We start from the raw sequence: 12,097 nt of genomic DNA, 5'->3' as shown, positions 1-12,097 counted from the left end.
GTTGGGTTGTCCCTCCTCCCGCAGAACTTGCAAGTGGGCTGGAGGGAACGGACTCAAGTAGCATCAAGGGAGACGTTGTACCTAGAAACATGGTTTGGAGGGAAATACTGGTGACAGTTGGACAGTTGGAATGGATGTTCTCAGAGGTTTATTCCAGCCTTGGTGATTCTGTGATTCCAAGTCCAAAGGACCTTCTGGGTTTAACCCATGAATGGTGAGGGTCCTGTCTGGTGTCTTGACTATCTGATTACAATGATCTTAGAAAGCTTTTGATAATGAGGAGAGGTTCCCGAAACCTGGAAGAGACTCATCCCACTCCGATGTGTAAGAAAAGAAGAAGGAATGTGTGAGGTACCGCAGGCTGGTAGGCCTGACATGAGTCCCTGGACAGGAGGATAAGTAAATCCTCCTAGTCAATATTGCCCAGCATATAGGGGAGGAGAAATGTTGGAAATAGAGAGCACTCGTAGAAACCCACCTCACTTTCTGCACCCTGTAGTCACCAGCTTTGTTTTGGAGGGCAAATGTATTTTACGATTCTGTTTGGACAAGTACAGAAAACGTGTGGAGATGAAGGCCATGTGCTAGCCACCAATATTCCTGCTGGTGAGATGGTTTTGAGAGGAGTGATTGAGGCAACTTTGGACCCGACGTGATGGAATCTAGGCCTCTACTCTGTAGTGGGTGAAGACCGCTGGGTGAAGAAAGGAAGAAGAAGAATTTGAGGCTGTCATGCACGAGAAGTTTATTGAGAAAAAGACATCTAAAGAGAAGACGTACTTGGTGACTTCCAATTAGGAAGGCTGCAATGTAAGTTGCAAAGGAAGGAGAAAGATAGAGTGGTCATGTTAGCAGACGCTGTTCCCTGCTTGCTTCTTTTGCGCAAATGAAAGAAAAGTCATGGCTGGTGAGGCCACGTGCCTTTGGTGCCAGTGAGGTGCTTCCTGAGTGGGTGAGGCGCCGTGCAGGGTGGTGGTGGTTGTTGTGAGGGTGTGGGAGCAGGCCCTTAGCAGGGGTAGCGGGCTCTCCCGCCGTTGAAGCAGCCCAGGCCTCCGAAGCCGAAGCTGCCGGAGGAGATGGCCACTCCCTGGGAGCTGAGGGCGCTGCCCACGGCAGCTGATGAGGAGGATCCGACGGCGGTGTTCTGGGGGAAGGAGCTGAGGATGGGTCCCGGCAGGGTGACCAGCACAGCAGGAGGCTGGATGACGACTTGGGAGTCCTGGCACTGCCTGACACAGGGCTCGTTGCAGCTGTTAGCCAGCGGGGTGGGTCCGCAGGGGCTGCAGCGGTCGTAGCAGGACATGGCTGTGGGGTGGAGGGTCTGTGGAAGAGAGGGTGCTGGGTAAGCAGAGGTTGTGGAGGAATAAGAACAGGTGCAGAGAGAGAAACAAATGTAGCGAGGAGAGGTGGTCTTGGGCTGTGGAGAGCATGGCAGGGAGGATGAGAAGGGGCTGCTGGGGCTGGGGGAGAAAGGGAGCTTAGAGCCAGGCCAGTTGGGGTGGGTGAAGGAAGGCAGCGGAATGCAGGCTCACCTGAAGGAGCGCAGAGGAGAAGGCGTCAGAAGGTTGTGAGGGAGCGAGGTGCAGGGCCGGCTTTTATGCTGCTGTGGGAGTGCCCGAGGGCTTGGAGAGAGCCTCTGCGCATGGCAGCATTGTGCAGCCAGCTGCTGTTGCATGCCACAGCCTGGTCAGTCATGAGCTGGGGTGTGTTTGCCTTGCCACAACGCTCCCTTTTCATTTCCTTCTGTTGTGCCTGTGTTCCTTTGACCCTGTCGGCACTTTTTAAGTGAGAATGACTATTTTGCTGGATATACGCAATGTACATCTTATGAGGGTTGTTGGAAGATGCTTCTAAAGTGCGGGATAGGTGTGGTCCAAGGGCTGAGGTCACAGCGTAGCATTTACTTTGTGTGTTTTGTGACTGCATTGTGTGGTGGGGACCCTGTTTTGTGGCATCCTTGTCGGGCTTCCTCGGCTTCCCAGTTGTGTTTGGCATGCGACTGTTTCGCTTGCATCGCGTTTTCTCCCTGCTACCCTTCAGCCCAATTTGTCTTCCATCTGCTTTTCCGGTCTCTTTCCCGTTGGGTGTGCTGAACTGACATCCTGGTTCCCTTTGTGCTTCAAAGACTTATTTGGGATCAGGGTTGCTGCCTATTGTGTGTGGTTTCAGCTTAGGGCCATTCTTGGGGATTGTAGCTCATACAGGCAGAAGAAGGTTGATTGTGAGGGAAGAAGGCAAATCGCTCCTGCCTGGTTGAGTGGTTGGATGCCCTGAGCTGAAGCGGAGTGCTTTTGTCCAGAAGGCTGAAGCGGAGGTTATGGGATCATTATGGAGTTGAGTGTCAATGGTTTTGACCATTTCTCAGCATGGGCTTTGATGGATACCAGTAGGATTTGGAGATTGGATAGGGAAATTCAAAGCACACATGCTACGCAGGGATGCATTAATGAGGCACTCGCAGCCATGTGGTCAAGGGCGTGGCTGAGGAGTCACGGCATGGCCTCATTCAGCTGAGGTGAGCGTTTTGTGCCTTGCTGCTTAGCTGAAATATGCATGATGTTGGGGAAGTTGAAGGGAAGTAGGGTGGATGTGCCTAAATCGGCGAGGTCCACCTGATTCCCTCCCGGATGCTGAGGGAGCCAGGAGATGTCTATTTTCTTAGAAAGATCAAAGTGCCTGGGAGGGGTTTCTGATGTCCTGGACAGTGCTCATCCCACTGCAGCCCTGAAGGAGATGGAAAAGGAAGATGGGGGAAAGATATCTGTTGGACCTGACCTCAGCCGTTTGAAGCTGAAGATGAAATTCTTCCAGCATGCATTGCCGTATGCAAGAAGAAGGCGGTAGGGAGCGGATTTCCAAATAGCAGGTCATGATCAAGCAACGGCAATGTCTTCCACAGTCAAGGTCTGTCTTTGGATAGGATATGACCAGAGATGGACTGTTGAATTGCACTGCTGTAAAGCCCTTGAGACCACCTCTGATGTCAATTGCATCCAGAAGCTGAGCCAGTATGGATTAGACAAGTGGAGAGCGAGATGGACTGAGAGCAGCTGGCTGAAGGCCTGGGCCCAGAGCCCTGTGATGGGGGTCACCAGGTGTAGTTGCGGGCAAGTCCCTCAGGCAGTCCCCAAAGCAGAATGGTAAGGATTTAAAAACGGGAATTATAAATGGGAACGGAATCAACTTTTTTCAAGGACTGACAGTGAGAGGAGTTGGTGCAATGGTTTTAAGCTCACGGAGGGAAGGCTGAGATTGTATGTCAAGGGGAAGTTGTTTACAGAGAGTGCTGTGAGGTGCTGGAACAGGCTGCCCGAAGAGACTGTGGATGCTCCGTTCCTGGAGGTGTTAAAGACCAAGTAGGAAGGGGTCGTTGGACACCTGCTGTACTACCAGACCTGGAGGCTGGTGGCCCTGCCTGTGGCACGAGGGTTGTCACTTGGGGATCCTTGAGGTCCCTTCCAACCCAATCCTTTCTGTGATTCTATGATCTCTCCATTCCTGGTGCTACAGTGAACCTGAGTGGATGTGGTCCTGGAGACGCTGCAGTAGCTGACCAGGCATAAGGAGGGCGAGGAAGCTACATGATCACAAGGGCTTCCTTCCAAGCTCCACAACTCTGTTTTTGGTGATGGTTTAGTTTGGAGAGAGTCATTCAGGGGAAGAGAATTGGTCAAGCATGTGCTGAATCAAGGAACATCAGAGGCATGTTCAAGGGAACTGTACACCACGCAACTCCTTTTGGTGCCCTTTGAAAAGCATGTCGCCTGCTGGAAGAAGCCGAGGAAGTGTCCACCTCCTTTAGCTTTGGTGACATAATTTCCAGAAGAGGTTGTGTTGCACTTTTCCACCTGCCCTTGTGTGCTCTGGCTCAGTTTGAGCTGAAGCTGAGTAACTGTTGAAAGCAAAAAGGAAGAAGACAGACGTGAGTCTAGCATGCAGGAGAATTTTATTGAAGAAGAGGTCTGAGAAGGAAGGAACACCAAGTGGTTAGGACTTATCCAGTCCCTGCCCCGTGTGTGCAGTAGATTTTCTCAGTGCAATGAAATCTTCCTTCTCTGTGATGGGAGCATCACCGAGGGAATCCCCGGTTGTCTTGACCTGGTAGAAGGACAATGAAGAAGAGAGTTGTGCTCACGGAGATGTGTGAGAGTTGTGCTCACAGGAGATGGTGAGATAGAAGTAATGACATGGCAGAGGATTAGGTGATAGATGAATCATCTTTCCAGACAGAAAGGTCTGCCCCTTCCATGTTTATTTGAGGACTTGAAAGGAATAGCCGTGACCGACAAGATGCTGAGGCCATGTGCCTTCGTTGCCAGAGAGGTGCATCCTCAGTGAGTGAGGCACCCTGCAGGGTGGTTGTGGTTGGTGTGAGGGTGTGTGTGCAGGCCCTTAGCAGGGGTAGCGGGCTCTCCCGCCGTTGAAGCAGCCCAGGCCTCCGAAGCCGAAGCCGCCGGAGGAGATGGCCACTCCCTGGGAGCTGAGGGCGCTGCCCACGGCAGCTGATGAGGAGGATCCGACGGCGGTGTTCTGGGGGAAGGAGCTGAGGATGGGTCCCGGCAGGGTGACCACCACGGTGGAAGGCTGGATGACGACTTGGGAGTCCTGGCACTGCCTGACACAGGGCTCGTTGCAGCTGTTAGCCAGCGGGGTGGGTCCGCAGGGGCGGCAGAGGTCGTAGCAGGACATGGCTGTGGGGTGGAGAGTCTCTGGAAGAGAGGGTGTTGGGTAAGTGGTGTTTTTTGGAGGAATAAGAACAGCTGGGAAGAGAAACAAAGGCAGTGAGGAGAGCTAGTGTATGTCTGTGGGGAGGATGGCGTGAAAGAATAGGAATTGCTGTTGAAGCTCGGAAAGAAAGGGTGTTTAGAGCTGGACCAGTTGGTGAGTGTAAAGGAGGGCAGCGGAGTGCAGGCTCACCTGGAGGAGCGCAGAGGAGAAGGCGTCAGGAGAAGGGTGTGAGGGAGTGAGGTGCAGGGCTGGCTTTTATGCTGCTGTGGGAGTGCCCGAGGGCTTGGAGAAAGCCTCTGCGCATGACAGCATTGTGCAGCCAGCTGCTGTTCTTGCATCGTATAGCGTGGCACGTCATCTGGTGTGTGTTCTCCTTCCAGCAATTCTGACTTTTGTTGTTCTTTTGTTGACGACGTGTCCATTTGGCACTGGCCGCATCTTTCACGTGAGAGGACCGGAGGACAATGGAGTGATCTTGCACATTCGTGTCAGGGCACGCGGAAGAAGTGGTCAAAGCACAGAAAAGGAGCAGGGTTGACAGTGAGGTCATCGCTTGGCACTTGTGCAATATGGTTTGTGTCTTTGCTGTTCAGAGGAGTTACCAATTCCACACATTCGTGGAAGCCTGGAATGGGCATTCTAGGCATCCTTGTTTTGAGATGATGACACTTCCTTTTATTAGATGAATACCCACCTGGTTCGCCAAAGGAACCCAGTAGACTTAATTACTATGAACTTCAGCAAATTTATTCATAATGTTTTCTCCATTTACTTCTGGATTAGATATCCACCTTACATCTTGACAAATTCCGAAGGCAGTGAGTGAACTGGTGGCTCCCAAGTCCAGCTCGGAAGCTTTTTTTAGATGTGGTTCCATCAGGCTGGTGGGCATTCAGGTGTGGCATTTCAAAGCGTTCTATTATTTTTGGGTCTGCAGTGTTCCATGTTGTAATAAGTGAGCTGTTTGCAGGACTCAGATGCATAAAAAGTAAGAAGTTTGTGAACGATAGTAAGTGTGGAGGAACAGTTGTCTCTTGGAATTTAGGAGGTCTTGCAAAGTGCTTTTGACTGAGCAGAGGTCTGGGCCGTTAGCAATGTCACCAAGTTTCACAAGAGGACGTACTTACGTGCTTTATTCTGTACCTGGAACTGGGCTACCTTATAGATATCTGGGTACTTGGGGATGAGTGCTATAAAAGCAGCCCCACAGAAAGAGGTGATAAGGTTCTGGTTGCTGTCAAGTTGATTGTGAGTGAGCAGTGCGCCCTGGCAGCCAAAGGCACTGACTGTCCCCTGGGGTGCATATTTCCCAGCACTGCCAGGAGAGGTTATGGTTGTCCCACTTCTCTGTGCTGCTACAGCCTCTCCTCAAGTACTGTGTTCAGCTTTGGCTTCAGCGGGGAGAAGGGCCCTACAGAGCAGTCTAGACAGGCTCTATAGCTGAACTGAGGCCAATGGGATGAAATTCAGGTAGACCAAGTGCCGGGCGCTGCTGTTGGCCACAGCAACCCCAGGCAATGCTGCAGACTTGAGGCAGTGTGGCTGGAAGACTGTGCAAAGGAAGCAATCCTGGGGGCATTGGTTGAAGCTCGGCTGAACATGAGGCAGCAGTGTGCCCACGTTGCCAAGAAGGCCAATGGCATCCTGAACTGCGTCAGAACATGTGTGGGCAGCAGGAGAGGGGAAGTGATCATCCCTGCGTACTCAGCCCTGGTGAGGCTGCAACACAAGTCCTGTGTTCAGTTTTGGGCTGCTCACAACCAGAAAGACACCGAGGCCCTGGAGTGTTTCCAGGGAAGGGCAGGACATTGGGTGAGGGGACTTTAGTAGAGACGTTATGAGGAGCGGACGAGGGAGCTGGGGGTGTTCAGTCGGGAGAAGAGGAGGCTGAGGGCTGACCCTGTGCATCTCTACAACTACCTGAATGGAGGTTGCAGTGTAGTTGGGTTGTCCCTCCTCCCGCAGAACTTGCAAGTGGGCTGGAGGGAACGGACTCAAGTAGCATCAAGGGAGACGTTGTACCTAGAAACATGGTTTGGAGGGAAATACTGGTGACAGTTGGACAGTTGGAATGGATGTTCTCAGAGGTTTATTCCAGCCTTGGTGATTCTGTGATTCCAAGTCCAAAGGACCTTCTGGGTTTAACCCATGAATGGTGAGGGTCCTGTCTGGTGTCTTGACTATCTGATTACAATGATCTTAGAAAGCTTTTGATAATGAGGAGAGGTTCCCGAAACCTGGAAGAGACTCATCCCACTCCGATGTGTAAGAAAAGAAGAAGGAATGTGTGAGGTACCGCAGGCTGGTAGGCCTGACATGAGTCCCTGGACAGGAGGATAAGTAAATCCTCCTAGTCAATATTGCCCAGCATATAGGGGAGGAGAAATGTTGGAAATAGAGAGCACTCGTAGAAACCCACCTCACTTTCTGCACCCTGTAGTCACCAGCTTTGTTTTGGAGGGCAAATGTATTTTACGATTCTGTTTGGACAAGTACAGAAAACGTGTGGAGATGAAGGCCATGTGCTAGCCACCAATGTTCCTGCTGGTGAGATGGTTTTGAGAGGAGTGATTGAGGCAACTTTGGACCCGACGTGATGGAATCTAGGCCTCTACTCTGTAGTGGGTGAAGACCGCTGGGTGAAGAAAGGAAGAAGAAGAATTTGAGGCTGTCATGCACGAGAAGTTTATTGAGAAAAAGACATCTAAAGAGAAGACGTACTTGGTGACTTCCAATTAGGAAGGCTGCAATGTAAGTTGCAAAGGAAGGAGAAAGATAGAGTGGTCATGTTAGCAGACGCTGTTCCCTGCTTGCATCTTTTGCGCAAATGAAAGAGGAGTCATGGCTGGTGAGGCCACGTGCCTTTGGTGCCAGTGAGGTGCTTCCTGAGTGGGTGAGGCGCTGTGCAGGGTGGTGGTGGTTGCTGTGAGGGTGTGGGAGCAGGCCCTTAGCAGGGGTAGCGGGCTCTCCCGCCGTTGAAGCAGCCCAGGCCTCCGAAGCCGAAGCTGCCGGAGGAGATGGCCACTCCCTGGGAGCTGAGGGCGCTGCCCACGGCAGCTGATGAGGAGGATCCGACGGCGGTGTTCTGGGGGAAGGAGCTGAGGATGGGTCCCGGCAGGGTGACCAGCACAGCAGGAGGCTGGATGACGACTTGGGAGTCCTGGCACTGCCTGACACAGGGCTCGTTGCAGCTGTTAGCCAGCGGGGTGGGTCCGCAGGGGCTGCAGCGGTCGTAGCAGGACATGGCTGTGGGGTGGAGGGTCTGTGGAAGAGAGGGTGCTGGGTAAGCAGAGGTTGTGGAGGAATAAGAACAGGTGCAGAGAGAGAAACAAATGTAGCGAGGAGAGGTGGTCTTGGGCTGTGGAGAGCATGGCAGGGAGGATGAGAAGGGGCTGCTGGGGCTGGGGGAGAAAGGGAGCTTAGAGCCAGGCCAGTTGGGGTGGGTGAAGGAAGGCAGCGGAATGCAGGCTCACCTGAAGGAGCGCAGAGGAGAAGGCGTCAGAAGGGTGTGAGGGAGCGAGGTGCAGGGCCGGCTTTTATGCTGCTGTGGGAGTGCCCGAGGGCTTGGAGAGAGCCTCTGCGCATGGCAGCATTGTGCAGCCAGCTGCTGTTGCATGCCACAGCCTGGTCAGTCATGAGCTGGGGTGTGTTTGCCTTGCCACAACGCTCCCTTTTCATTTCCTTCTGTTGTGCCTGTGTTCCTTTGACCCTGTCGGCACTTTTTAAGTGAGAATGACTATTTTGCTGGATATACGCAATGTACATCTTATGAGGTTGTTTGGAAGATGCTTCTAAAGTGCGGGATAGGTGTGGTCCAAGGGCTGAGGTCACAGCGTAGCATTTACTTTGTGTGTTTTGTGACTGCATTGTGTGGTGGGGACCCTGTTTTGTGGCATCCTTGTCGGGCTTCCTCGGCTTCCCAGTTGTGTTTGGCATGCGACTGTTTCGCTTGCATCGCGTTTTCTCCCTGCTACACTTCAGCCCAATTTGTCTTCCATCTGCTTTTCCGGTCTCTTTCCCGTTGGGTGTGCTGAACTGACATCCTGGTTCCCTTTGTGCTTCAAAGACTTATTTGGGATCAGGGTTGCTGCCTATTGTGTGTGGTTTCAGCTTAGGGCCATTCTTGGGGATTGTAGCTCATACAGGCAGAAGAAGGTTGATTGTGAGGGAAGAAGGCAAATCGCTCCTGCCTGGTTGAGTGGTTGGATGCCCTGAGCTGAAGCGGAGTGCTTTTGTCCAGAAGGCTGAAGCGGAGGTTATGGGATCATTATGGAGTTGAGTGTCAATGGTTTTGACCATTTCTCAGCATGGGCTTTGATGGATACCAGTAGGATTTGGAGATTGGATAGGGAAATTCAAAGCACACATGCTACGCAGGGATGCATTAATGAGGCACTCGCAGCCATGTGGTCAAGGGCGTGGCTGAGGAGTCACGGCATGGCCTCATTCAGCTGAGGTGAGCGTTTTGTGCCTTGCTGCTTAGCTGAAATATGCATGATGTTGGGGAAGTTGAAGGGAAGTAGGGTGGATGTGCCTAAATCGGCGAGGTCCACCTGATTCCCTCCCGGATGCTGAGGGAGCCAGGAGATGTCTATTTTCTTAGAAAGATCAAAGTGCCTGGGAGGGGTTTCTGATGTCCTGGACAGTGCTCATCCCACTGCAGCCCTGAAGGAGATGGAAAAGGAAGATGGGGGAAAGATATCTGTTGGACCTGACCTCAGCCGTTTGAAGCTGAAGATGAAATTCTTCCAGCATGCATTGCCGTATGCAAGAAGAAGGCGGTAGGGAGCGGATTTCCAAATAGCAGGTCATGATCAAGCAACGGCAATGTCTTCTACAGTCAAGGTCTGTCTTTGGATAGGATATGACCAGAGATGGACTGTTGAATTGCACTGCTGTAAAGCCCTTGAGACCACCTCTGATGTCAATTGCATCCAGAAGCTGAGCCAGTATGGATTAGACAAGTGGAGAGCGAGATGGACTGAGAGCAGCTGGCTGAAGGCCTGGGCCCAGAGCCCTGTGATGGGGGTCACCAGGTGTAGTTGCGGGCAAGTCCCTCAGGCAGTCCCCAAAGCAGAATGGTAAGGATTTAAAAACGGGAATTATAAATGGGAACGGAATCAACTTTTTTCAAGGACTGACAGTGAGAGGAGTTGGTGCAATGGTTTTAAGCTCACGGAGGGAAGGCTGAGATTGTATGTCAAGGGGAAGTTGTTTACAGAGAGTGCTGTGAGGTGCTGGAACAGGCTGCCCGAAGAGACTGTGGATGCTCCGTTCCTGGAGGTGTTAAAGACCAAGTAGGAAGGGGTCGTTGGACACCTGCTGTACTACCAGACCTGGAGGCTGGTGGCCCTGCCTGTGGCACGAGGGTTGTCACTTGGGGATCCTTGAGGTCCCTTCCAACCCAATCCTTTCTGTGATTCTATGATCTCTCCATTCCTGGTGCTACAGTGAACCTGAGTGGATGTGGTCCTGGAGACGCTGCAGTAGCTGACCAGGCATAAGGAGGGCGAGGAAGCTACATGATCACAAGGGCTTCCTTCCAAGCTCCACAACTCTGTTTTTGGTGATGGTTTAGTTTGGAGAGAGTCATTCAGGGGAAGAGAATTGGTCAAGCATGTGCTGAATCAAGGAACATCAGAGGCATGTTCAAGGGAACTGTACACCACGCAACTCCTTTTGGTGCCCTTTGAAAAGCATGTCGCCTGCTGGAAGAAGCCGAGGAAGTGTCCACCTCCTTTAGCTTTGGTGACATAATTTCCAGAAGAGGTTGTGTTGCACTTTTCCACCTGCCCTTGTGTGCTCTGGCTCAGTTTGAGCTGAAGCTGAGTAACTGTTGAAAGCAAAAAGGAAGAAGACAGACGTGAGTCTAGCATGCAGGAGAATTTTATTGAAGAAGAGGTCTGAGAAGGAAGGAACACCAAGTGGTTAGGACTTATCCAGTCCCTGCCCCGTGTGTGCAGTAGATTTTCTCAGCGCAATGAAATCTTCCTTCTCTGTGATGGGAGCATCACCGAGGGAATCCCCGGTTGTCTTGACCTGGTAGAAGGACAATGAAGAAGAGAGTTGTGCTCACGGAGATGTGTGAGAGTTGTGCTCACAGGAGATGGTGAGATAGAAGTAATGACATGGCAGAGGATTAGGTGATAGATGAATCATCTTTCCAGACAGAAAGGTCTGCCCCTTCCATGTTTATTTGAGGACTTGAAAGGAATAGCCGTGACCGACAAGATGCTGAGGCCATGTGCCTTCGTTGCCAGAGAGGTGCATCCTCAGTGAGTGAGGCACCCTGCAGGGTGGTTGTGGTTGGTGTGAGGGTGTGTGTGCAGGCCCTTAGCAGGGGTAGCGGGCTCTCCCGCCGTTGAAGCAGCCCAGGCCTCCGAAGCCGAAGCCGCCGGAGGAGATGGCCACTCCCTGGGAGCTGAGGGCGCTGCCCACGGCAGCTGATGAGGAGGATCCGACGGCGGTGTTCTGGGGGAAGGAGCTGAGGATGGGTCCCGGCAGGGTGACCACCACGGTGGAAGGCTGGATGAAGACTTGGGAGTCCTGGCACTGCCTGACACAGGGCTCGTTGCAGCTGTTAGCCAGCGGGGTGGGTCCGCAGGGGCGGCAGAGGTCGTAGCAGGACATGGCTGTGGGGTGGAGAGTCTCTGGAAGAGAGGGTGTTGGGTAAGTGGTGGTTTTTGGAGGAATAAGAACAGCTGGGAAGAGAAACAAAGGCAGTGAGGAGAGCTAGTGTATGTCTGTGGGGAGGATGGCGTGAAAGAATAGGAATTGCTGTTGAAGCTCGGAAAGAAAGGGTGTTTAGAGCTGGACCAGTTGGTGAGTGTAAAGGAGGGCAGCGGAGTGCAGGCTCACCTGGAGGAGCGCAGAGGAGAAGGCGTCAGGAGAAGGGTGTGAGGGAGTGAGGTGCAGGGCTGGCTTTTATGCTGCTGTGGGAGTGCCCGAGGGCTTGGAGAAAGCCTCTGCGCATGACAGCATTGTGCAGCCAGCTGCTGTTCTTGCATCGTATAGCGTGGCACGTCATCTGGTGTGTGTTCTCCTTCCAGCAATTCTGACTTTTGTTGTTCTTTTGTTGACGACGTGTCCATTTGGCACTGGCCGCATCTTTCACGTGAGAGGACCGGAGGACAATGGAGTGATCTTGCACATTCGTGTCAGGGCACGCGGAAGAAGTGGTCAAAGCACAGAAAAGGAGCAGGGTTGACAGTGAGGTCATCGCTTGGCACTTGTGCAATATGGTTTGTGTCTTTGCTGTTCAGAGGAGTTACCAATTCCACACATTCGTGGAAGCCTGGAATGGGCATTCTAGGCATCCTTGTTTTGAGATGATGACACTTCCTTTTATTAGATGAATACCCACCTGGTT

The 12,097-nt window shown here is 52.4% G+C and overlaps 3 protein-coding genes and 2 pseudogenes across 4 annotated transcripts in view; all 5 read right to left on the bottom strand.

The window, feature by feature from the left end:
* Positions 1–12,097, bottom strand: part of GFUS (GDP-L-fucose synthase) — a 237,290-nt gene that overhangs the window by 72,429 nt on the left and 152,764 nt on the right. The gene's annotated exons all lie outside the window — the stretch shown is intronic.
* On the bottom strand, positions 1,007–1,303 carry LOC136058962 (feather keratin 2-like). Its single transcript, XM_065752797.1, has one exon. The coding sequence runs from the start codon at positions 1,301–1,303 to the stop codon at positions 1,007–1,009; it is 297 nt and encodes a 98-aa protein (XP_065608869.1).
* LOC136059467 (feather keratin 1-like) lies at positions 4,393–5,041 on the bottom strand (annotated as a pseudogene).
* On the bottom strand, positions 7,676–7,972 carry LOC136058941 (feather keratin 2-like). Its single transcript, XM_065752773.1, has one exon. It carries the CDS (start codon positions 7,970–7,972, stop codon positions 7,676–7,678), a length of 297 nt encoding a protein of 98 aa, XP_065608845.1.
* On the bottom strand, positions 11,062–11,710 carry LOC136058519 (feather keratin 1-like; annotated as a pseudogene).

This window comes from Cyrtonyx montezumae, unplaced genomic scaffold, assembly GCF_038088225.1.
Source record: "Cyrtonyx montezumae isolate F1298 unplaced genomic scaffold, pur_monq_1.0 scaffold_8, whole genome shotgun sequence".
Classification (NCBI taxonomy): Eukaryota; Metazoa; Chordata; class Aves; order Galliformes; family Odontophoridae; genus Cyrtonyx; species Cyrtonyx montezumae.
The sequence above is the reverse complement of the archived record's forward strand: the minus strand, read 5'-3'. Positions and strand labels throughout refer to the sequence as shown.

Bases quoted from the DNA above. Each gene is read 5' to 3' on its own strand.
- LOC136058962 (XM_065752797.1), bottom strand. From the start codon at position 1,303: ATGTCCTGCTACGACCGCTGCAGCCCCTGCGGACCCACCCCGCTGGCT.
- LOC136058941 (XM_065752773.1), bottom strand. From the start codon at position 7,972: ATGTCCTGCTACGACCGCTGCAGCCCCTGCGGACCCACCCCGCTGGCT.